Here is a 26936-nt window from a genome sequence, read left to right as displayed (position 1 = left end):
CCCCGCAGGAAGTCTTGGAGAGAAGCCGCATTGAATGAAGAGGAAGTGGAAGGGGAAGGGGAAAGGAAGAGCGCGCGTTTGGGAAGAGCAACCAACGGGAAACCTGAATTCTCTCTTCCGCCCCCACCCCGTAGATCCATGAAGGGGAGAGAGACGACGACCGCCTCCCTCTCCTCCTCCGATTCCCCAACGCCTGAGTAGATGCTAAACTCTGCAATCTCCGCCGTCGATCTTCCCACGCTCATCAAGCTCCTTGTCACCGCCCTCCTGGTGGGCGTCGCTGCCGTCCGCCTCGTCAGGGACACGGCCTCCAGGTATCTGTTCGTCGGGAAATTCGGGGACGACGCCGGGCGGCAGCCGGAGGAAGTCGGGCGCATGACGGTGGCGGCGACCGACGACGCTTGCCTTGTCTGCGGGAGCCGGACCACGAAGAAGTGCTCCCGGTGCAAGGCCGTGCGGTATTGGTAAGGCCGAAGCCCTTCCCCCTTCTTCGAAGTTTTAGGGTTCCCCCCCCTTTTAGAAACCTTTTCGTAATCTTGGGTTGAATTCTGTATTGACTTCTAGTGCTAATCGTGGAGTTCTTTTGGTTTGATTGCGGTGTAATTATGGCACGGTGTTTCTTTGATCGCGATTTGTTCGTTGCTGTAGATTTCGTTAATTTAATCACATCTGTTTTAGTGTAAACTAAACCCGAAAGAGAATTAACTGTGATCGGATATTATGGATTATCTTCGTTTGTTGCCTGGGATTCTGATTGTTTTTGGTATTAAGATTCTGATTTTTTTGTGGGTTATGCACTTCGATGAGAATGCTTCTTCTTTCTTTCTTGCATTACATTAGTTTTTTAGGGGTTTGTCCACCAAAAAGGGCATGCTGCTGCTGGTTTTTGTCCATGGAAAAGGCTGGATAGTAGTAGATGGGTTGTCTCCTTGTGAGCTGGACCCAGCCCCAACAGCTTCCCGTCGTATCATAGCGGGAAGTACCTCAGCTTATCCTATACAATCAACTAAACTATGATATCTTATGATTGTATGCTTTTTGGTTCACATGCATTTAGTTAACCAAAGGGCCGCTGGCCGTACAGATACATCAAACATGGTTTATTTAGTATTCCAATAGTTTCGTTATAGCCAATAAATGATAAGATTCATTTTCAAAAGGGTGAAGGGTCACTTGTCTATACTACACAAAGAGGGGAAATGTTTAATATTAATAGTTTTTTTTCAAATATTCTTTATTTTTTAGTGAGTATATATGAAATTAAAGCTTAAGATTGGTGGTTTGAAGTGGAATTTCCAAATTTTACATCTAACTGTTGTGCTTTTATTTTTATCTTCTTTTTCTTTAAATCTAGATGAGCACAATCTCTCTTACGCATGCAATCAAGCCTACTGCAAGCGAACAATAAAGACAACTGATAACTGTTAAAGGGTGTAGGATGTGGTGTATGTAGTGTGCTTTGTTTTCTGTTAAATGTTAAAGAGTTGTGGATTTTCTAATTCATGTTGACGTTTTATCTGTTGTTATTAATAGATAGAACCTAAACTTTCCATTACTGAACATGGCTGATTTAGGATTCTAATATAGTTGATGAATGTTTTATGCTTGATGTAATCTAGTTAGGCTTTAACCACTCCCTTTTCAGTGTTCAAATATGGTTTTGTGAGCTGCTTTAAGTTTCTTGGCTGTTCCTTACATAGATAATCTGGTCTTACTGCATAGTTTGTTTCATGTGTTGTTAAGCTATGCTGTTCATTAGTTTTGGGAATATCCCTAGTCCTAGTACTCATATGGCTGTGGGATGCAGTTCTGATAAGTATAGTCACTGGGTTGGCCTTTCCTTGTGTTCCCATTTAATTTCTGGCCCAAGAACCAACAACTGGTCATCATAATATTCTATCATATATTTTCAATAATATATATATCTAATGTAACATTATGTTTTTTATCTGGTGACAGTTTTCTTGTCGTTTCTGGTATTGCCATTTCTTTTTGAACCAATATTATGCTCAATTAGGGGTGGCAAAACCTGACCCGACCCGCCAACCCGCCTCTTAGGCGGGTTCAGGTTGGGCTTAAGCCAACCCGTTTAATAAACGGGTCGACCCGCCTAACCCGTTTATTAAACTGGTCGGGTTCGGGTTGGGGGTATGCCAACCCGCCAACCCGACCCGCCTACCTGACCCGCGAACCTGAGAACCTGTTTACCCGACCCAACCCATTTATTAAATGGGTTGGTGGGTCGTGTCGGGTTACCCGTTTATTAAACGGGCCGGGTTTGGGTTGAGGTATGCTGACCCGCCAACCCGTCGGGTCGACCCGCCAACCCGACACGATTGCCACCCCTATGCTCAATAATGTTGTGAGTAGGAAGTTTGCATGACCTTTCTGTTCTCTTTAGCTCTCCTGGATGCCAGAAGCAGGATTGGGATCAAGGTCACAAAATGATATGCAAGCCAGCAGTGACCCAGAATGATGCAAACTTGACAAGTACTGCTTTTGGATGGAAGAAACCTGCCAGGCAGATGGAGGATCCTTGTAATGGAGCTTCCTTGTTGCCTGCTCGTGGAATCTGCAAGGCACCAAGGCAGCCGAGGAAGGTGAATGATCAGTTTATTAGGATTCCCACTGAAAAAAGATGCACATTGTGATAATATTTGTTGGTCTCACAGAAACGTTGGATTAATTACTTTCTTGGGGAATGTCATAGTGAATTTCATTGTATTCTTTTAATGCACAGGTTCTTTTCCCCTATGATGAATTTGTGGAGCTTTTCAACTGGGACAAACCAGGATTGCCGCCTTGCGGACTTCTAAATTGTGGTAACAGGTTGCTGTACTGTAACATTCTGTTCTCTTAATCATATTTCATTTTTTATGCTGTTATTTAACAGATTCAGTGCTTAGTGATTTTGTTCAATTGCTTACCTTTGCAGCTGTTTTGCAAATGTGGTTCTACAATGTCTTGCATCAACTCGACCACTGATTGCTTACTTGCTGGAAAGAGATCATTCTAAAGAATGTAAATATTGACTCCCATTCCATGTTAGAGCTTATGTTCACTATGGCTTTAAAACTTTGTTAAATTTTTGCTTTTTGGTAATCCTCAGGCAGTCGCAATGATTGGTGTTTCTTATGTGAGCTTCAAACCCATGTACATCGAGTGAGACAGAGCTTGCACCCTTTTTCACCAATCAATATCCTTTCTCGCATTCCTAACATTGGTGGCAATCTTGGATATGGGAAACAGGAAGATGCTCATGAATTTATGAGGTTTCACGGATGCTTTTTGACTGGATTAAGTTTGAACAACTTATTTGTATATTATGTTAGCCTTTTCTATTATCCTAGGTCAGATGGAAGTTTTGGTCCTGTGTCATTATTAAGTTTTATGTTCCAGATTTGCAATTGATACAATGCAATCAGTTTGCCTTGATGAGTTTGGGGGAGAAAAAGTTATTGAGCCAAGCAGTCAAGAGACTACTCTTATCCATCACATATTTGGTGGTCATCTCCAATCTCAGGTGAATGTTCTTCCATTGACATCATTAATTAAAATATTTTTAGGGACTAGTTTATAACTTTTATGTACTCAATAATATATTCTTTATCCTGTTTTCATGTTTGTTCATATACTGGTGCCTACTGAAATGTATGAGACAGCTTGAGAGAAATCCTTTGTTGGTAATAAGAGGAGCTAGAGGTTATAAGCGACCTGTAGTTAGGGCTGTCAGTGGGTTGAATCTGATGTTGGGTACCCGCCTATGTGACATGGATACGGATTCCCTCACCCTTTCTTGTTGACGGAGGTGCCCCTGGGCATCGACGTCAACAGGCAGGCATTTCTTTTATTATTCATAGAAACTCTGTGTCTGTTTACTTTCCATGCCTATGTGGGAGCGTGATACAATGCAGATATGCTTAGTATGATACGACAATTTTCAAAAATTAGGATACGGGGACACGACCGTGCACACACATAGATGCTTGTACGCGTGAGTGAGTGTGTGTATAAAACAATTCTACTAAATCATTATAATGACAAACATCAAATAATTGAAATGTAATGTAATTGATGATACATTTTAAAAGAAAAAGAATTCAAAGAATACAAAATAAGTAAATAAGATTATAAAAGAAAATAGATTAAGTTAAGCCTTGATCCGATCTTGACATGACCTGTTTTTTAATAAAAAAAGGTGAAAAGCAAGTTGTTTCTGTGCTTATATATCATGATCTATATTTTGTAAATATCACGATATGAGGGTTGGGTCTCTTTTTTTGGAAAGATTCTGATAAAATAAAATGATATTGGATTCTTTTAATAAAAAAGGTGAAAAAAGGGTTGTTTCTGTGCTTATATCTCGCTATCTATATTTTGTCGATATTCTGAAAATATCACAATATTTTGCTGATATTTTTGTCTCACTTAAAAATATGGATATTATGAGATGATATTTTCGAAATATTGGCCATAATGGTACTATGTTTTGTGCTCAACCTGTAGATACTTCAAAATGCCCAGCGTTGACCAAAGTCTAACTAACATCAAATGTTTTTCCTATATTTTCATATTTTTAACAACAAAAAGAAAGAGGATTGTGCCTGTTGACATTTTCTAGCACGTTGTACCCTATGCCATAATTTCAGGGTGAAAATCTTGTTGGTAATGATCTTCAGTACAGCTGAAATCAACTGTTTGGGATGTATGTTGTGAGAACATTTTACACAAACTACATTGGCAACTAAAGTTTGTATAGTCTCTCTCTCTCTTGAAGGAATAAATTGTATCAAATATCAAATGCAATATAGTGTAAATAGCTATCTTGGTTGTTGGATTAATGGAAAAAACTTGTTTGAAGGAATGGAAACTTATTTTCATTATATCTAATGCATTTATTGTGTTCTGAAACTTGGTTGAAAGTAAACTATCAAAGACTTTGTTTTTCTGAGATTCTAACTGTCAATAGAAAGTGATCTTATGTAACAATTTAGCGGAAGTCATCATTTGGTTCCCTAGTATATCGCCGTTAAGAAGGCCAATTCATCCTGGATATTGCACAAGCGAAGCCCTAATGTGTGGCTTTGTGAATGGGAAAGTTATGCATGCTACTATGGAATAACAATGAATGCAACTGATAGAAATGGGAAGATGGAATTTTTCTCAAGTTATCTGAACCAATATGAGAATTTCGTTGGGGCGTTCCCTACTGAGCGACGCGCTGTACTCTCTAGGCCCGGAGGCAGTGATAAATGTGCAAGGGTTGCTAGGTCGTCGCCCAGAAGCGACGCGTCACACCGGCGCCCGGGTGTGGTGTCAAATAGGCAAGGGTTCCCTCGCTTTGTTGGACGGGTGGGGGTAAAGAAGTTAGTCCAAGACCATAAAATTAGGTTAGCCACTTGGAACATAGGGTCTTTAACTGGTAAGTTGGTAGAGTTAGTAGATGTTATGTGTAGGAGAAAGATTGATATTTTATGTCTTCAAGAGACCAAATGGGTAGGTGAGAAAGCTAAAGTGATAGAACCTTGGGGATATAAGATTTGGTATACAGGAATAAATAGGAATAGGAATGGAGTAGGGATTGTTATGAGTCGTCAGTTTATAGATAATGTAGTTGAGGTCCGTAGGAAGGGTGATAGAATTTTACTTATTAAATTAGTATTAGGTACGGATATTATTAATATTATTAGTGTTTATGCACCTCAAGTAGGTTTAGATGATTCCATTAAGCATCAATTTTGGGAAGATTTAGATGGAGTAGTACAAGAGACATCTTATGGAGAAAAGCTTTTCATCGACGGTGACCTTAATGGACATGTAGGCATTAGTAGGGATGGATTTGAGAATATCCATGGAGGCTATGGTATAGGAGAAAGAAATGAAAGTGGAGAAAGGATTTTAGATTTTTGTTTGTCCTATGATATGATCTTAGCAAACACTTGGTTTAGGAAGAGGGAGTCTCACCTAGTAACATTTAAAAGTGGGGTTTATACGAGTCAGATAGATTTTTTCCTACTTAGAAAGAGAGATAGGGGTTGTTGCATCGATTATAAGGTTATACCAGGAGAAAGTGTAGCTACACAACATAGAGTCTTAATTTTAGATCTTAGAATTAGACAATGCCGCAAAAGGGATAGACATAGGATAGATCCTAGAATTAAGTGGTGGGCACTGAAAGGAGCTAAACAAGGAATGTTTGTAGAGCAGGTAGTTAAGGAAGTTGATTGGTGTCTCGAGGAGGATTCAGAATCAATGTGGAATAAGATAGCGGGTGGTATGAGAAAAGTAGCTAAGGAGGTATTGGGTGAGTCTAAAGGCGGTGCACCACTAGGTAAGGATACATCATGGTGGAACGAGGATGTCAAATTAGCTATTAAGGTTAAAAGAGAGTGTTATAGAAATCTAAGTAAGAGTCGTGATAATGAGAATTTGGAGAAGTATATGATAGCAAAGAAGGAAGCTAAAAAAGTTGTTCGAAACGCGAGGGCTAAGGTATATAAGGAGGTTTATGACAAGTTGGATACCATAGAAGGCGAGAAGGATATTTATAGGCTTGCAAAGATGAGAGATAGGAAATCGAAGGATTTGGGTATGGTTAGATGTATCAAAGATGAAACGCAAAGGGTTTTAGTCAAAGATGAGGAGATTAAGGAGAGATGGAAAGATTATTTTGATAAGCTATTTAATGATAGTCATGCTCAAGATCTTGGAGACTTCTCCATTCCTTTTCATGAGATAAATCGTGACTTCATGCGCAAGATTCAAAAGAAAGAAATTGCAGAGGCTTTGAAGAAAATGAAATCAAGAAGGGCAGTTGGCCCAGATGGTATACCTATCGAGGCTTGGAAATGCTTGGGAGAGAAAGGTTTAGAATGGTTGACAAATCTTTTTAACTTGATTTGGCGAACAAATAAGATGCCTAATGAGTGGAGGAAGAGTACTTTGGTGCCTTTATATAAGAATAAGGGTGATATACAAGATTGCACAAACTATCGTGGTATAAAACTCATGAGTCATACTATGAAACTTTGGGAGAGGGTGATTGAGTCTAGGTTGAGGAAGGTTGTCATGATATCGGAGAATCAATTTGGTTTTATGCCTAGAAGATCAACTATGGAAGCTATACATCTTCTTAGACAACTTATTGAAAGATATAGAGAGAGGAACAAAGATTTGCATATGGTTTTTATTGATTTAGAGAAGGCATGCGATAGAGTACCTAGGGACGTTCTCTGGTGGACAATGATGAAGAAAGGTGTTTCTCTCAAGTACATTAGTATAATTAAAGATATGTATGAAGGAGTAGTAACCAATGTCCGCACTTGTGGAGGGGTGACAACCAATTTTCCGATAACGGTTGGGTTACATCAAGGATCTGCTTTAAGCCCTTTCCTATTTGCGATAGTGATGGATGAGCTTACGAGATCAATTCAAGAAAATGTACCGTGGTGTATGTTGTTTGCTGATGATATTGTTTTGATTGATGAGTCTAGAGCTGGGGTTAATGCTAAGTTAGAATTATGGAGACAGACATTGGAAGCTAGAGGTTTTAAGTTGAGTAAGAGTAAGACTGAATATATGGAATGTCGGTTTAGTAAGCAACGAAGTAGTGATGGGAGTGTAGTGAAGCTTGGTGAGCAAGATATACCGGTGAATGATTATTTCAAATATTTGGGATCCATCATTCAAAAGTATGGAGAAATTGATGGAGATGTAAATCATAGGATAAAGGTTGGGTGGATGAAATGGAAAAGTGCTACTGGAGTGTTGTGCGATCGTAGAATGCCATTGCGGTTGAAGGGAAAGTTTTATAGGACGACTATTAGACCCGCTTTACTTTATGGTACGGAATGTTGGGCTGCCAAGAGACATCATATTCAAAAAATGAGTGTAGCTGAGATGCGGATGCTTAGATGGATGTGTGGAAATACAATAAAAGATAAGATTCGGAACGAAGAGATACGTAAGAAGGTAGGTGTTGCACCCATTGAAAATAAGATGCGAGAGAATTGTTTACGGTGGTTTGGACATATTCGGCGAAGGCCTAATGATGCTCCAGTTAGAAGGTTGGAGAAATGGGAAAATATATTAGTTAAAAGAGGTCGGGGTAGGCCTAGGAAGACTTGGATGGAGATGATAGGAAAGGATATGAATGCTTTGAACCTCACCGAGGACATGGCGTTGGATAGAAATGATTGGAGGAAAAGGATTCATGTGGAAGACCCAAAATGAATTTCTTTTTTGGTTCATATCGCTGACCCCAATTGTTTTGGGATGAAGGCGTAGTTGTTGTTGTTGTTGTATCTGAACCGAGAAAGGGATACTTTTTTCCCCTTGTTCCTGCCTGGCAGGAAAAGACAAGTATCCATTCCATAGATTGTACATATGAATCCTTAAGTTCTTTGAAAACGGATCTCTTTCTAATATCATTCTGCATGTTTTGGATTTAAATGTTCTTACTGCATTGCAAAAGCTTTGTAGATTGACTTTTTCATCTCCCTAAACAACTCTACTCCTTTGATGATTGAATCCTTTATCCACTTATCTCTTTTCACAATTAATGTTGGTCCATAGTTTAAAACCCGATGACTCATGATTCAAGTCGTTTCTTTCAAACTCAATGCTCGGTCATGTCGACCCAGTGACATGTTTGGGCTTTATTAACTTCTATTTTATATATAAAAATAGTGAAAATACATATTATGACTAACAAAATGCATGCAATGTGTTAGGAGTGCCAGAGTAATAGTAGGTTTCTTGTTTTTTTTAGTTGCTTCTAGGTTGTCTTATGTTTTGTTGCGAGTTTGGGTCTGGTTTTGATTAGAGTGGATCTGGAACTATGAATCCATCCAGGTTAAGGTCTTTAACTATGTTAATCTGTGTGTGTGTGTGTGTGTGTGTGGCCGAGCATCAATCTGATTGGCTGGTGATCCAATCAACCTGGTGGTCAACGTGAGGATCCACCACTCACTGATCAGTTTGTTCACATGGGGTCATCTGCCAGAAGTCCATATGCGATGCATCTTTGTTATGTGGCAATCAGAAATTAATATGAGGGTTGAACATAACACAATGCAATATGACACCAGATTCATCATATTGTTGAGTCACCAAATTACCATATCAAGCATCCCAATTAACTACTTACTAAACAATCGGCTACTATGAACGTGTGCTTAATTATAAACTTATTATATTGATAAACTAAGCAAGATTTTCAATGTAAAAGCAATATCATGAATCTATCGTGGTAAGTAGTAGTATACATAAGTAATATATATGTATACTCCCCCTTCTCTCTTCAGTTTGCAAGTTATGTTTAAATAACTCTTTGATTCTTGAGTTTGCAGGATTTAACTATGTAAGCTATCTTTAGTAAATTGTTTCACATATCTTCCTTGATTCATGGTGCACTGCGAGCAGTCATGGATAGTACATAAAAGGATGGATGGATGTATAGTTCCCTATAGAATGGTTTTATTTTTTGAAGAATTTCATTCCCCTCCCTACATAGAATGGCTTTATGGTGGCTTTATCATTCTGTATATTTCTTGAAGGGAAGGGCAGGGTAGAAAAATACCCCCTCCATTTTTTAAAGAACTTCATTAGGCCTTCCTCTGTTTCTTTTATTTTTTGTTTTAAAAAAATATCATGTGCCTCTTCTCCCCCTTATCCAAATATAGAATTTCCCTCATCCACCAAAAAATTAGTTTATAATCAGGCGTACAAAACCAGTTATAGAATATTTGGTGTTATTGAAGGCATGGAACAATTGAGCTGGAAATCATAGTTTCAAGCTTTATCAACTAAATCTGACCACATAGATGTGTTCAGCATGGTTTGTTTGCTAAGAATCAAACCTTGGATCATGTTATTTCGATCTAAAATTAAGTTTTTTTTTGAGTTGTGAAATTTTAGTTTATTGTGGGCCGTTGATTTTTGAAGACCTTAAAAAAGCTGCTTACATGTCCCAATCACATGCTTCAAAACTTATTTTCTACTAAACAAACCTTTTAGATCACATCCATAAGGTCCAATTTACAAAAGATATCCAAAAGATATGAGAACAAGATGATTTATACTCTAATAGTTCTGTGCCTTCAATTGCACCAAATATTAACCCCTATATATATATCGCTGTTCCTGTGGCTGATTTTTTTATTTTGAATTTGTCATTTTGTACCCTCCGTACCTGTACCTGTATGCGTACCGACGTGACATGGCATCCATCCTTTTTCATGGTCTGTCAACAATGTTGATCATTTTGCTGCATCTCAGTGTTGGCACAAATTTGTCTTTTTCCTTTCCTCATTCATTGGTCACATCCCACCATTTTTAACCATTGTTTTCACTGCTTCTCTTGTTTAAACTACTGAAAAAATAGGTTATCTTTTAAATTGTGTGATATTATGAAATCTCTTTCTTCTCTTGTCACTTTATATGTGCCTTCCAAAGCTTCTATTCTAACTTGACCTATATACAGGTTATATGCTCAAAATGCAATAAGATCTCAAATCGATACGAGAATATGATGGATTTGACAGTTGAAATTCATGGGGATGCTGAATCTCTGGAAGAATGTCTCAACCAGTTCACTGGGAAGGAATGGCTTGATGGAGAAAATATGTACAAATGTGATGGGTATGCATGCTCTTTTTCAGTTACTGCTTAGAGAAATTACTGTGCTTTTTCTTCTATTTTTGCTAATTTTCTGGGAGATTGTTGCATGATTCTGAGGTGCAAAACTGGAATTATGAATTCTTCATTGAAATGGTTGATTGCTACTTTTCTGTTTGCTATGACCATGCTAAACTCTTATCATTTTTTAATTTATCATCCTAGTCTCAATGTTTAAATTCTGATGTTCTGGACTTTTGCTCTTCAACAAGAGAAAAAGGTTCTCTTTTCTTTTAATATTTTCTGACACACAAGTTTCATTATTGAAAACTTATGTTTCAGTGGAAATATATTTTCAATTAAATTATGCCATGAAGGTTTGTAGATAGTGCAGTTATATATGCCTTATTGAAAATACACTCTGTTTCTTTTTCTGTGGAGGTCGAAGAGATATTCATGTGCTTTCCTAATGTGCAAGGCAAGTCATGGTTGTGGAAATTGTTCACCATCCACCACTGAAACTTGGCTATGATGTCCTTGAAATTGCAGCAACTTATACTTTCCTGGGATTTCTACACGTTTTGTTGACATCAGGTTGACAGTTTTTGTGCAAATTGTCAGCCTCATGGGTTCTACATTTTGACACTATTCCACTTCTTGTTTGTCCTGCTATGTGTATGCTTGAGCACTTTTTTATCATCTTGTTTAGTTTTTCCTTATCTAGAAGCATTTTAATCTATGTCACATGGGTGAGGGTGCGGGTGCAGCACAATTTCAAAAAATTCGGACACGGGGACTCGGCTATATATATATATATATTAAAAAAAAATATATTTTAAATATATATAATTATATATATAACAATAAATTAACACATAAAAATTGTAAATTTCAAAGCAAAAATAAAAAAACAATTCTTAACAACACAAACTTACCAAAATATAACACATAAAGAAGCTTGTGAGTGTGATAAACAGCAAAACTTATCATAAATTTGCCTCATCGTCTGAATTTGAGGGAAGAACAAGATCGATGTAGTCCATGTTGAGAGCATGCAAATTATGTTCTCCCTCCAAGTCAAAATCTTCTGGATTTACATCATAATTCTTGGATGATCCATAACTGCATCAAAAAATGATTATATTAGTATCTAACTTAAAACTTTGAATACAAATATTTAAATACAAACTTTGAATACAAAGAAAAAAAAGTACCTATACTCTTCTTTGGTGCGACGAAAAATTAATTGTAGATTAGATTTAACATAAACCAAATCCTCTGCTGTTTTACTAGTGAGTTTTTTTATTTTAATGTTGTGAATTTGAGCATATATACTCCAATTTCTTTCACAACAAGATGATGTAGCAGGTTGGGATAACAACTTCATTGCAAGACGTTGCAGATTTGGTGTCTCTGATCCATATGTTGCCCACCAATTAAGGGAATCTTCCTCGTCCCTTGCCACGAGTGCTGCTAAAGAATCAAATCTCCCAGTAGAAAACTTGCCAAACTCACTATTTACAACCTTAAACATATGAGGATCATTAAAAAGTCTTCCCAAATATATCATTCTATTTTTTGATATCTCAGGATCTTCATTTGGAGAAACACGACCAACACCTGCTATCAACCATTTTTTTGCATAGTATTTTGGATTGAGAGAGTGTGCCATGCAATGCAAAAGTGTATTGCTTTTATCCTATCTTCTTACTAAAACTGAATGTACATGATTGTAAAATTCTGAATAATCAAGTGCAATATCTTTCTTCTCATGTTTAAAAATGATACTTTGAACTTTTTCAATCATATTGTCCCACATTTCATAAATTCTATGAAGCATGTGTACATCTCTGTCAACTTCTCTCAACATTTCTCAAATAGGTTTTGTAAATTCAACAAAATATGTAATTTTATCCCACCAAAAATCATCACAGATGCATTTTTTGATAGCTTGAGCCTTGACATCATCTTCAGTACGATAAAAATTCCAATTTTGATCAACTACCATCATCATTAATGCATTCTTGAGTTGCTTAATTCTTTTCATCATAACAATGAGAGAAACAAAACGAGTTTCAGCAACTTGAGATCAAAATGCCTATTAAATATAGAAAGGGCAATATGATGGTTTATAACAAAATTTTTAATATTTCAAACATCATGCTCTATTTCCTCAATCCATAAGTACATTTCATGTGCATGTGCATCATCTTTTGATGGATTGCATATGCTCTTAAGTGCCAAATTTAAACTGTGTGCTGCACAAGAAGCCCAAAAAATATGTGAATATGTATCTTCACTTGCCAAATTCATTCCTGCACGACTGCAAACTGGAGCATTGTCAGTAATGATTTGCACCATACTTTTTTCACCCACTTCTTTTATCACTTCGACAAATAAACTCTTTAAATATTCAACATCTTTATACTCTCCAGATGCAATGAAGTTTATCAGTGGTCGCCTTTGTATATCAGTCCACCCATTAGAAACAATCGACACTCCATGTCGTTTCCCTGCAAATTTTTGGGTCTCTAACAAGTCTTCAATTCTATTTTTTCCTCTGAAAGAATGATTGTCCTTAGTTTTTTTGAACTAGGAGGCATATAACCACTCAAATTACAATTAGCCCAAGATGTAATCATATCTTTCCAGTATGAACTTCTAGCTACATTAAAATGAATTAAGCTTGAGTAAAAGAATCGACTAATCTTTTTATCAATTTTTGCTCTTGCCATGTTTTTGAATGACACTTGTATTGTTTTATTGCTTTCCATCTTTCTTTATCTCTGTAATTTTCTTCTTTTCAGCTTCCTCTTGTTCTTTCTTTAATTGCTTTAACATGTCTTTGTCAACCCCAAAACATGCCCTAATTCCTTGACCACGAATATGCAAAAGATGTGCTTTTACACGCGTATAAGAACCTGTGAAAACAGTCTTAGATAGATTACAATGAAACTGCACATGCTCACCACCACCACCAACTTTTATCCCTTTTGTCACAAGCCTCCAAAGTGGTTGAGAATCTTCTAATTCAGGGTTAGAACTTGAACCAAATGTATTGACACTACCGCTAGAACTTGCCATTATATCTGAAAAGTGAAAACTGAAAAGAAAATAAGTAAATAAAATAAAATCTTCTAATTCAAGCCCTTGCTGAACCTTGCCGAGCCCCTCTTCTGCGAGCAGAGGGTGCAGGGAGGGGGGCTGTTGAAAAATAAGAACGAGTGGGGGAAGGAGGGAAGCCCGCTGCCTCGTTATTTTTTCTGGCAGGGGTGCCCAACAGGTGTAAGAAGGAGTGGGGGAAGGAGGGGGCTCGGCTGACAGGCTGAGCCGGGCCTTGCCCTGCCGAACAGAAGGGAAACGAGGAGGGGCCGAGCCCCTCCTCTGTGAATCGAAGGCAAAGGGAGGGGCCAAGCCCCTCTTTTGCGAGCAGAGGGTGCAGGGAGGGGGGGGGGCTATCGGAAAATGAGAACGAGTCCCCCACTCCTCCTTCTTACACCTGCCGAATCCCTTCTGTCCGTCGGGGCAAGGCTCGGCCTGTCAGTCGAGCCTCATTTTTTTTTTCGGCAAGGGGCTCCGCCACCTGCCGGAAAATGAGGAAGGGGGAGCCCCCTGCCGGACGAAGAGGAGAGAGTGGGAATGGGGGGCATACCTGTTGACGGAGGAAAGGGGGGAGACAGTGGCTGGCGTCGCCTGCGACTACGGTCGTCGGAGTGGATCGCCGACGTGAGGAAGCTGCACGGGATGGGGGGAGGCAAAATCGACAGGGTACGCCCCTCCCCCTGTCATAAACCCCTTTTAGGGTTCGAAAAAAAATTTGGATATGGGTCGGGTCCAGATCCAGACCTGACCCAGATCCAAAACATATTTCAAAAAATGAACATTTTTGGACTCGGTCAACCAAAACGAGGATGGATTCGGCCTCGACTCGTTGACCGAGTCCGACTCAGCCTTGACCGAGTTCGGGCCGTGTCCTAAGCCACACCCGTGTCCACACTCGTGTCAGGGCATGTCGACTCGAGTGCGGCACCTCCCTAGCCGAGTCCGTGTGACATAGATTTTAATGTGTATTCTGATATGAACTATGTGCATATGCATATTAGTGTCATGACCTTGCTGTATACGGTGGTTATATAGGTAGCCATAATGGTAATACTATTATCTTAGGTATTTGTGGAGGCTTTTTTGAGAAATATTGAAACATGTGTTACGGAAAAATTAGATAAGATCAGTGTCAATTTGAATTCATTTGTGGCAAGTTGGTGTGCAATAGGGACCACTTTTGGAATTAGTTTGAAGCTTCCACTTGGTGGATTACTAGCCTCCTAAATTTCGTGAACCTCTCTTAGTGGGCATTTTTGTGCAAATTATTAGGTTATATATCATGATGAAATGATCTTTTTTGGTTTGAATGTAACAAAAGGTCTGGTTCCCACAACAGGAAACATATTTTCATAACCCTTCTGAGGATAATGTGCTGCTTTCTTTTATGTTGAATGGGTTACTGGCATTTCTGATGCCAGATGATGCGATTGGGAACATCTTTTTTGGTTTATGTCTTCATAACTATTTCTAAGGTTTAATTTGAAATTGTTGCTAGCATGTTGTGTGTTGGTTGACCTTTTCTCCCATGCTTATAGTGTATCTTCCGATGTAGTTTGGTCTAGATTAAGAAGAAAGAAAGAAAGAAAAAAAACAAATAATGTTGTTTTGGAATGTAGTTTTTTTGCCACTTCTTTGGTGCATGGGATATGCATGTGCAAAAATGCTTCTAGGTATGTCTTATATCTAAAAATAATGTCTTCTCTCCAATAATTAAAATTTTCAAAGGTACTTCCAGTCAAATCATTCATCCAGTGTCTATTTTTCTGTATATATATTATTTACATCGTGCAATGATTTCTTTCTAATAGTCCCATGCTTGACATTTCTTCTACATCTGTGTTTTTCACGTCTTAGCCTTTTGTGGATGTTTCCTTTTTCATTGCACATATTTTGTTCGACTGTGGAGTAGATGTAAAGGAGCATATAAATGAAATGTTACATTTACTGAATTCAAAAGATGAAATGAAGACTATTGCAAATTTTCTGTTTGTAATTATGAAGAGGGTTAAGAAACTTGTGCCCTTGAATCCACAGGTACCCAGGGAGGACCAAGAAACGACCCAACCTTGTGGATCTGTAACAGTAGCAATAGTATTGTTGAAACTCGCTTGAACATGAATAACTCCTATTGGTGTTCGGCTTCGACCCCAACTCTTACGTGAACTAATACTGTTGTTTCTATGTGAACCAATTCTTGGTATAGGTTTTGTCATATTCTATTTATCATCTCATAAATATGAGTCAGAGATATATGGATATGTCCATTTCATGTGAAAACAAATCCTTTATTTATTTGTATTGTAGTACTGTACATTAGGTCTCTTAGAAAGTTAAGTTCCTTTTTATAAATATTATCCCTGTCTCTGTTTATGTTTCAGATTGGAAAAATTACTATAATTCATCCTCGCCTACGGATCAATTGCCATTTTTCACAGATCTTACGAAGAGAGGCTCTTATTGTCATATTTGTTGTTCCTTAATTCCGAATCCACTCTTTGAAAGAAAATAAGTCTCTTTAGTGTTAAGTTAGTGTTTGAGCCTCAAAATTTAAATTGAAATACATAATCATTTGAATCTTTATTACTAAGGCTATAAATTATATGTCCCCTTGTTGAATCATAACAGCTGACTTCGTGTTTAACCCTATCTCCTGGTAATTTTTGTATAAAACTGCATCGTATCCGCCCTAAAACATAACATAGATCCAGGTCTTAAGCGAACCCAGAACATGCCATTGAGAAGTGATTCGGTAATTAAACCTTCATGAATCATTTTTTGTCCTTTCATTCCAGGTAACCTCCTTGAAGTATCAACTAACGGAGGATGAGTGATATTAGACAACCTGCCTCTGCTCTCTTTTTCATAAATAGGAAGTTATCTTTGCCATTGGTAATTTAAACTGATTTTAAGGCTAGCGATTCTGAAATTAAAAATAACGAGTTTGTGCAAATTTTTTTGTGTTTGTGTTTGTATTTCTTTTCTTTCAAGATCCATGTTTCATCATGGCATTCACGCAAAAAGAAAAAGCTTTTGTTCTTGATTTTGTTTTTCTTTCTTTCTTTGAGATTCATGATGGACCATGGCATTTGTTTCTATGTAGATGCAATGCTTACGTGATGGCATGGAAGCGGCTCACGGTTCATCAGGCTCCAAACATTCTTACAATTGCTCTAAAGAGATTCCAGGTTAGTATATTTATTTATGCATTATCATCTAAAAAAATGCATTTCCTATTAGAGGTTACTTATATGATGTTTCATGTTGAAACTTTCAGAGTGGAAGATTTGGAAAATTAAACAAGAGAGTGACTTTTCCAGAAACATTAGATCTAGGTCCATACATGAGTGAAGCAGGTGGCGGCACCAATTTTTACAAACTTTATGCTGTTGTGGTTCATGTTGACATGCTTAATGCTTCATTTTTTGGACATTACATCTGCTATACAAAGGATGTCCAAGGTAATTGGTACAGGATCGATGATTGCAAGGTATGCTTATGTTGAATTTTGTGGAACACTTGCCTTTCTACTCTATTGACTCTGCTTTCTGATATTCCCTGCTGTTGATGTCAGGTGATGAAAGTGGAATTAGAGGAGGTACTCTCACAAAGAGCATATATGCTCCTATATAGCAGGTCAAGCCTATTATCAATTGCCTAAAAAAAAATATGCACTGTTCTTATCATATTGATGTTTTAAATATAAAGGCATGATTATAAATTGTATCTGATGATAGGGTCAATATTGTGAAGACCCTCTCTCTCTCTCTCTTTCCACTATATATATCATATTTACCTTTGTCATTTTGAGAATATCATGATGTTGTCACAACTTTTCTGTAATATTATAGGTACTCTTTTGCAAATTAAAACTCTTTTTCAATATATCATGCTATTGTTGTGAAAGTTCAATTGGAATTTAAGGTATTTCCTTTTTTTATTTCTGAAGTTGAAATGTTCATTTTCTCTTTATTTGGACATCAGTACTAATTTTTTCTCGTATTTCAGTCGTTCCTTAACATATCGCTATGATCTTTCATACATTTTCTCAAGGAAGATGATTTGCTGTAGGCTCTTTGTGGAAGTTGTTGTGTGTGTGTCTGTCACAAAGCATCTTATTTTGCATTGTGCAGTATAGTGTTATATAAAATCCTCATTTCTGTTTGTCTTAATATCAAAGAAGTCACTTTTATCTTTACTTACTAAAATCCTTGTATAGTATTTTGATCTCACCATCCAGCCTCTTAATGTTTTCACATTTGTTAGATCGTGTGGAGTGTCTGTTAGGTAGATGCTTGAGAAATGTACTCCCATGAGCACCAGATGTAGTGTAATCAGCCTGCCATCAAACGTATTTCTAGTATTGATACTTGAAACTGTTCATGTGTGTGCGTATGTGGAGTTGTTAGAATGAAACAACTTAATTGTGTATTGTGCATTATAATATAGTAAAGAATCTTCATTTCCTTCTGTATTTTGTGCTGGTGAGGCTATAATTTTTTCTTTGCTCAAAACCTTGTTTGGTATTTCCCAGATGAAATGAAACATTTGATCTGTGCACCAGGAGAATTTTTTTCCATTTCTTACTGGAAAGAGAGTCAAAGTCTTGCTTCACTGACACTCAAAACCCTAATCCAACATCCTTGTTTATCGGCTAACAGTTTTCTTGTATTGAAGCAAAGAAGAATGGAGACCCATGTTAGAGAGATGCCCTTGACCCCTAATAAATTCATTTGTGAGGGCTGGGGACAAGAATTTTTATTTATATAATCACGGTAATAATAATTGCGCAAGCAAATAATTACAGTCCCGCATAAAGTACACAAATACAAAACATTAAACAAATAAAATAGGCATACACAACTAATACTTCTCCTCAAGTTGTAGATGAAGATTTATCATGTACAACTTGCTCTTCAACAAATTAAACCTGCATTTGGACAGTCTTTTGCTCAAGTGTTGTCTACTTTGATATTCTAATCTCACAAAGTCTGTCCCAAGGTTGCCAGACTGAGAAGCAGAAGCAGAAAATGATACATGAAGTTGAAGTGAGAATCCAAGACATTTAAAAGTTTTTAGGAAACGAGAAGCAGGAATCTATTTGCATGTAAAATGAGAATTGGACCAGACGCAACGCAACTTAAAACTGATATTGCATACCATTATAGTTCTATATAACATTAGCTTTTGTCTTTGAAATAACAAAAGAACCTTTTGATGTAAGTACCATTTTTTTTCTCATGATGAGTGCATTGACAGTCTTAAAATACTTAGTCGCAAGACTCTATAAACTATTAGCATTTATGAAATTACTTGAGTTTTACATGAAAAAAATGGTCTTAAAGATGATTGGATGCTTAAAGAAGAGAACAGAAAGAATGTAAAACCATAAATTGAGTCTAGTCTAATATTTTTAACTCTTTTTAAAAAAATATTATAATGTTTTCTTTTGAAGTTTAAAAAATCAAAGGACTAATTCTTGAAAATCATGATTTTTGTCTGTATAAATTAAGATTTCAAAATCTAAGAATCATGCTTCCCAATTTAAGGGAGGTGCCTGGGAGGCATGAGAGGAAGCACGTGAGAAGTGTGAGGGAGTGAAAGGAACACATGGAGGAAGAACAGGGGGAATGTGATTCCCTTCTCGGCATCTTGCGTTTCCAGCATGAGCTTCTAGGGAGACATGCTTTCCACTTATATATAACACTTTTGGTAACTTTACTGTCATTTGTTTTCCTTCAAAGTCTTCAAAGAAAATGAATTTTGAAAGGATGAGAAAAAAATTGGATGGGCAAAGATGCAAGTACATATACTGCACTGAAGTAAGTTCACTGGACTGGAAATTTGGGGATCAAAAGTCGAACAGGTTGCGTTATGATACATAAATATATCTATTGTTTTGAACTCAGATTGTAGCTGTTCCCCTGCGACCTACTTTGTAGAGTTGTGTCTAGAGTCTGTTTTGCTTTGATTGAGTCTTGATGTAAAGTGTCCAGTCACTTGTAACTTTCTCCGGGCCACCCGTGTACTTTGGTTCAGGTTGATAAATACCCTGAAGGGTCAGCCCATAGATTTGAAGTGTAATGAGCTCTTGGGCAAAAATATGAATGAATGCAAATGCGAAGAGCTTTCTTTTGTTCACCCTCGTTGTGATTGTTTTTGAGTGATTGCGATTTCTCTCCCTCTCTATTCTCTTGATCTCTTGTACTCTCAGTTATCAAAGCTTCCGCAGCGGCAAGCGAGCGATTGGAAGGCTTGCAGTGGTAAGGAATGACCTTCGTGCCACACTGGCCTATTGAAGAAGTAGGCCCGTGACAAGTGGTACCAGAGTCTGTTCTCGAGCTGGGGAAGGGATTGAGGAGTTAGTGTCGAGAGATGCGTCGATAAACTGTGATTTGTGAGCAAGACATCATGGCGCACCGTTACAACTTGCGGATTACCAAAGGAATGACAGTTGCCGAAGTCGAGGAGATGAGTTCACCTCGGGGCCATGAGCATATGGCTGCGATCGTCAACAGATTGGTGGCTGATGTGATTTCACACGAGAATGTGATTTCACGCGCAGCTGAGTCGTTCGGAGGACTGGACGACGAGGTGATGAGCCTGCGAGAGCAAATAAACTTGTTGATGGGACAGGTTCCTTCGCTGACTACGACAACGACCACCTTGCAGACTGAAGTAGGGGAGCTTCAGTTGAAGAACCACACTCTGCAGCGGATATTTACCCTCAATGGTGATAGGCTATCAAAGATAGATATACCGATGCCAACTAAATTCAATGATTCTAGGGATAACAAAGCCATAGAAAACTTTCTGTTCTAGGTGAAAAACTACTTGGACATTCAGAATGTATTGGCCGAGGACCTCAGGGTGAAGGCGACAACATCTCTACTCGACGGATATGCGCTAGCCTGGTGGAGCCGGAAGCGTAGCGACATAAAATAGGCCATTGCGTGATTGATACCTTTGAAGCCTTCAAAATTGAGTTACGAAACTACTTTATGCTAAGGAATATACAACACCAAACTTATCAGATAGTGGCAGAACTCACGCACACTGGAGCCTTGATAGACTACATCAGGATGTTCTAGAAGCTTATGCTAGACGTACCCAATATGCCGGATGAAGACATACTCAACTGGTTTATTGTGGGACTACAACCTTGGCACAGTCTGAAGTGAAAAGTAGCAATCCCGAGACTTTGAAAGATGCATATGTGACGACCGAGCGACTAGTGGATACACAACGCTAGTCTTTCACTCCATCGACTAAAGTTCGGAAGAAGGAGGATCGACACGACAATAAAGGTGAGGCGTAGACTCAACACCATTCTGACAAGAGACAAAATTATAGAAAGCATAACAATAACGACAACAAAGGGCCGATTTTAACTTGTTGGTTCAGTGGCGTTAGACATATCGTTAGGCAATGTGTAAAGTGCCTCATGAAGGACGACAGACAGATCAATGCAGTCCAGGCTGAGAGTAGTGACGTCGAGGTCGTGCAACCAAGGATGGGAGCCATGCATACTATCAACACAGTTAGAAGTTGCGCAGCCGAGAGCATGTCGGTTAGCAAAGAGCTCATGTATCTGAAAGTCATTGTGAATGGGAAGTCTACTACGACAATGGTTGATTCTCGGGCCACACATAACTTCGTTTTGCGGGAAGAGGCAAAGCGATTGGACTTGAAGCCTGAGTCAAAGCAGAGGACCATCAAGACGGTGAATTCTGAGGCCAAGCCAATCCTTGGTGAAGCAACGGATGTGGCTATCCAAATTGGGAGTTGGACTGACAAAGCCAACTTGTTAGTGGTGTCCCTGGACGATTTCAGAATGATTTTGGGCATGAAGTTTCTTTGCAGCCAGAATGTGATGATTCTGTCGAAGTTCAACTCGTTGACAATCATGGGGCCAAACTTTTCACACACGGTACAATGCCTTACTCTTCGAGTTAAGTCTTCAATGCTATCTACTATGCAATTGACGAAGGATGTCAAGTGAGGAGATCAGACATCCCTAGTCGCCGTGCACACCGAATAAGAAAATGTGAAAATAGCAGTGTCGTCGACCCTTGCTCTACTATTGGCTGAGTTTCGGGGAGTGATGCTCTTGAAACTGTCAAAGTATTTGCCGTTGAGACGCAAGGTCGACCATCAGTTAGAGTTGACCCATGAAGCAAAGCCCCCTGCCATGGTCCCTTATCGCATGGGGCCGACTGAATTGAAGGAGCTGCGTAGGCAGCTAGACGAGAAGGGAAGGCCATCCCTTGCTTATCAGTTTGTTCGAGATTGGCATGAGCAGACCGAGCTGACGAAGATGTTTCTGCATAAAGCGACGAAGAGGATGAAGAAGTGGGCGGACAAGCATCGTCGCCCTGCTAAGTTCCGTGTTGGAGGCCAAGTGTTGGTGAATCTCTACTCGGACTGCATAGGCATCTTTTGTGGACATCACCACAGACTGATCATGAAGTACAAATGACTATTTACCATCGCCAAGAAAGTTGGCAACCTAACGTACAAGCTGGACTTGCTCTCAAACTTCAAAGTGCACCCGGTGTTCCACGTGTGCAACTTGAAACTGTTTCATGCGAACGAGGGGGATCTAGAAGGTAGCATGCCACAATGCGCTTATATCCTTCAGAGGGCCTCGACAACACAATCGGCTGAGAAGCGTCTCATCAAGATCCTTCACCACAAGGTCAACTACTTGGGCGAAACGAAGAAGTATATGCTGGAGTCGGAGGAGAGAGTGAAGCCGATGTGAGAGCCAACATTCCGGATGAAGAGCAACTATTCGGCCGAAGTAGTTGACCTTGATTTGGAGGGTGCCTGTTCCCCTGCGACCTACTTTGTACAGTTGTGTCTAGAGTCTGTTTTGCTTTGGTTGAGTCTTGATGTAAAGTGTAGAGTTACTTGTAACTTTTTTCAGGCCACCATTATAATTTGGTTCAGGTTGATAAATACCCTGAAGGGTCAGCCCGTAGATCTGAACTGTAATGAGCCCTCGGGCAAAAATGTGAATGAATGCAAATGCGAAAAGTTTTCTTTTGTTCACCCTCATTGTGATTGCTTTCGAGTGATTGCGATTTCTCTCCCTCTCTATCCTCTCGCTTTCTTGCATTCTCAATTATCAAAGCTTTCGCAACGACAAACGATCGATTGAAAGGCTTGTGGCGGTAAGGAAGGACTGTCGCGCCGCACTGGCCTATTGAAGAAGTAGACTCGTGACAGTTGTGGTTAAGGCTAAAATTGAGATCAGGTCCTAATCAAGGAGTTACTCTATTTTGCATAATGGTAACATAGTTGCGCAGTCACAACCATATCCCTTGTGTGATCCATGCTGGAGATTATGCAAGTTTATATTTTGATTTCATGTATATTTATTCAGCAGGTTTATTGCATCTGCTGATTTGCCTTCTTTCCTATTACTGCATTTCACCATGGATTTTCTTTGTGGCAAATGGTTGGATTTTCTGAGGTTGTTTGATCTAGTCTGGTCCAACATGCTTGGTTGCTAAAGTAAACAACTCCTAGTGCAGAATCAGTTAGGATCATTCACATTTGAGAAAGGGACTACCATAAACATTTACTGTTGCTTTCTAAAGTGGATGGTATATGCGGTTAAGATGAAGTTTGTTCTTTATTTTCATTTATCTATTCTAGCATTACTTGAGTGGTCGGACTTCCCTATCTCTGGTCTCCACTCAACTAAAATTTTAGACATTTATGTAGTCAGCAGCCCCACCTCGAGATAAAAGTTGGCCCTTTTGTTTTTGTTCTTTTTCTTTGGGTTAATATCTGGCAAGGAAATAATTATGATGCACGATGACAATGTACAAGGTTTTTTTCACTTTTTAAATAGCAATAAAATACAAGCTTATCATCTCTTTCCAACCTTGTAGAGTCTACCCAGGTTTTAGAGATTCTATTTTAGCATCCCTTTTGGTGCATGATGCATTTTTCCCTGATAAGTGCAGTCGAAATTCTGCTTGAGTCCGAACTGTATTAACCTATGATGTTTCAAATCCTACAGGGTACATGTTCGGCCAGCTTGTGATAAACCTCTGGAAAGGTTGAAGAAAGATGATGAACAGCCAGTGGCGACTGAGGAGTGCCAGAGTTTCACAACTAAGTCTGCCAATTGTGTCACTATGATGGAGCCGGTACCTGTTACATCTCCTGGAATCTCAGCTTCTGATCTGAGCATGGAGTCTCAAGTCCCAGTCCAAAGGGTAGAGTCAGCTTGTAAGGTTGATTCTGCAACAGGGAAAGAAGATTCAGTGGAGGCACCGTTTATGCATTCAAAGCCTAACACTGCAGACCTATATGATTGCCTTCCAACTTCTGAGAATTCCTCAAGCAGTATAGCCTTTGATGAGTCATCATATGAAGTTTCTGTTTCTAGAAGTGAAGAGTCTGACTCATGTGGAGATGCAAATTGCGAGTTACGGGGGAAAAAATGCACAACCAGCAATAGCAGGTGGGACTCTTCGGAATACCTGTCAAATGGATCTTCATGGGTTGACAAAATGTCATCAAAGCATAATAATGGGATACAACCGGATCGTGGTGAGTACAAGGATGGTGATTCATATGTTAATGGTTTTACCCATGCTTCTGCATTGCAACCAGAATCATCTAAACGTTCATCTGTTAATAGTATTTCCCATGCTTCTGCACTGCAACCAGAATCATCTAGACAGGTGCATGCAGTGTCATCTTATCATCAAGTATCCACAACAGACGAACAGCATGGTGTTCCTTCTGTGTACAAGAAAGTGGAGGATGAGATTATTGGAAATGGAAGAATTTTCTCAATTGAAATGACAGAAGACACTGTGTTGTCTCCCAAGGAAAGCCTTCTTAGATCATTCAGGAGACCAAAGCCTGTTTTTGCTCGTGGTTTTCTTGACAAGTCAGCTGGAAATAAGCCATTGGATAAAGATATAGATCAGAGGCTTGATCACGTTGGTGAACCTGAAGCCACTGACAGGAGAATTCTTAAATCTGATCATAACATGAAAACTAGCACACTGTGCAATGGCTTTGCCCATTCTTTTGTTGGCGGTGGAGATGGTGAGATTGGTAATGGCTGTTTGAAAGAACCTGAATGCTACAGAGATGGCTCAGAACCGTTTGCGAACTGCAAAAGGCCAAGGCAAGAGACGTACTGAATTGCCTGGGGATGGTTGTCTAAAAGACGACCGCAGAGCATTATACTTAAATGGGTTGGGAATTTGCACTTACAGTGGCAGCCGGATCTGCACATTCAGGCGGGGACAGGAAGAGTAATGGATGGCCTCCTTGCTAATTTAAGGTGCATTCATTTTTTCTTGTTATTCTTGCATGGTTCATACCACTAATAAAAAAATTAGTGGATCTGGGCCCTTTGGATTTTCATTATTTGTAAAAGCCCATCAGCTGCAGGACCATGCTAGATAACCTGGGTTATTTGGAATACAAAGAATCGTTAGTCTGTAAGAAAATTTTCTTCTCTTCCTGCTTTTCACATGCTGGCACCTCAAACACACACACATACACACACACAATAGCAAGATTTCTTCTCTTCTTTTCACACACACACACACGCCCCAGTGTCTTGCTTATAAAACCTTTTTTTCTCTTTTTTTGCTACAACAGTGCCCTGTCAACATGAGCGCATTGAACCGGATGTTTAATGTTTTAGTTCCAGACGGTTCAGAATTGAGAACAAACATAAAAGAGTTCAATTATAAAGAAAGCTAAAACAGAAATATCAAATGAATTCGGTCGATTCTGTTATTCTGGAACAACAAATTGATTTTATAAAGACACTATTTTTGTTGAGAGTGAAAATCCGGGAGTACCTACTCACAAACTAGAAATCATGGCTGTAGGTTATATATTCTCAATTAAACCTTATGGAAGTACTCAACATAGTTTAATATGAATCATGTTTTTAAGTTTTTTAAGTCATGAAATTTTGATACATTGTGAGCCGTTGATTTTTAAAGGTCTTAAAAAACATACATACCAGTACTGTGTACTTGTATCAGTAATCATACTTGCTTCTGGCAACTATGTTCTGGAAATTGGAGCATATAGGGGGGCATGGTGCAAATCAGAAACAAATTATGAAGAACGACTGTACTGGTGCAAATCAGAAACAAATTATGAAGAACGACTGTACTGTCTTCTGAAAATGGCGCATTCTCGTGAAAATTTACATTGATTCTTGACTTATTTAGGATCATTTACCCTTCTCAACATATTTTGTGTAGAACTTTAAACGATCACAAATATGTTGCAAACCTCCAACCTAGTTACATTTGAACAAATATATTGCGAATTTTTAAATATGGTTAAAATCAATCTAAGAAGATTTACATGATATCTATTGGACCTTTCGGCATTTGGATAAAAACTGTTCGCACAAATATGTGAACCTCTTGACGTTCACATGCAATTTTTTTGACATTTGTACAAATTTTTGCAATTTTTTTTGACATTTGCACAAATGTGTTGTGAATTTTCAAATATGGATAAAATAAAATTAATGAGATTCACATGATATTTATGGGACCTTTCGACATTAGCATAAAATATTGAATGAACCTCTGAAAGTTTATAGTTAGATGATTTCAGACTTGTATAAATACTTATATATTTTTTTCAACTCTTTGCCACTCGAGAAAACCTGAAAGTTCATAGTTGTATGATTTTAGACTCATACAAATACTTGTATTTTTTGTGGTGAATCTTTGCCCCTTGATAGAGCTCTGTGTGCTATCATCATACAAATATGTTGTGAATATCCTTGGTGATTTTGAACATATGTTGGAAATTCATAACATATTTGTGTGAATGTGAGGAGGACTGCAAATATGTTCTGAATATCTTTGGTGATTTTGGCTATATTTTGGAGATTCATAACATATTTAAGTAAATGTGAGGAGGTCTGTCCAAATATGTTGCAAATCTCTTTGATGATTTTAATTATATTTTGAGGTTCACAATATATTTGTGTGAACGTCAAGAGGTTTGCATAAATATTATACAAATCTCTTAAGTGATTTTAACTACATTATGGGGTTCACAACATATTTGTGGAAACGTGATGAGGTCTGTACAAATATGTTGCGAATTTCATGGGTGATTTTAACTATATTCGAAGGTTTACAATATATTTGTGCAAATGTCAGGAGGTCCGCGCAAATATGTTACAAATCTTGTAGGTA

General features: G+C 38.5%; 1 protein-coding gene across 1 annotated transcript; it reads left to right on the top strand.

The window, feature by feature from the left end:
• Positions 1-25195, top strand: LOC149841782 (ubiquitin carboxyl-terminal hydrolase 18-like). The gene is made up of 11 exons (XM_089998692.1): positions 1-464; positions 2402-2600; positions 2741-2829; positions 2936-3021; positions 3110-3272; positions 3400-3523; positions 10484-10641; positions 16823-16907; positions 16997-17209; positions 17294-17355; positions 23753-25195. The coding sequence occupies exons 1-11, from the start codon at positions 202-204 to the stop codon at positions 24891-24893; spliced, it is 2583 nt and encodes an 860-aa protein (XP_089854818.1). The 5' UTR covers positions 1-201; the 3' UTR covers positions 24894-25195.
• Positions 25196-26936: the final 1741 nt, after the last annotated feature.

This window comes from Nuphar pumila, chromosome 3, assembly GCF_984573655.1.
Source record: "Nuphar pumila chromosome 3, dmNupPumi1.hap1.1, whole genome shotgun sequence".
Classification (NCBI taxonomy): domain Eukaryota; kingdom Viridiplantae; phylum Streptophyta; class Magnoliopsida; order Nymphaeales; family Nymphaeaceae; genus Nuphar; species Nuphar pumila.
The sequence above is the reverse complement of the archived record's forward strand: the minus strand, read 5'-3'. Positions and strand labels throughout refer to the sequence as shown.

Excerpts from the sequence above, each read along its gene's own strand:
- LOC149841782 (XM_089998692.1), top strand. The coding sequence starts at position 202 with ATGCTAAACTCTGCAATCTCCGCCGTCGATCTTCCCACGCTCATCAAG. Across the intron at positions 10,642-16,822 it reads AATATGTACAAATGTGATGG|ATGCAATGCTTACGTGATGG; the intron begins GTATGCATGCTC and ends GTTTCTATGTAG. Across the intron at positions 17,210-17,293 it reads ACAGGATCGATGATTGCAAG|GTGATGAAAGTGGAATTAGA; the intron begins GTATGCTTATGT and ends TGTTGATGTCAG.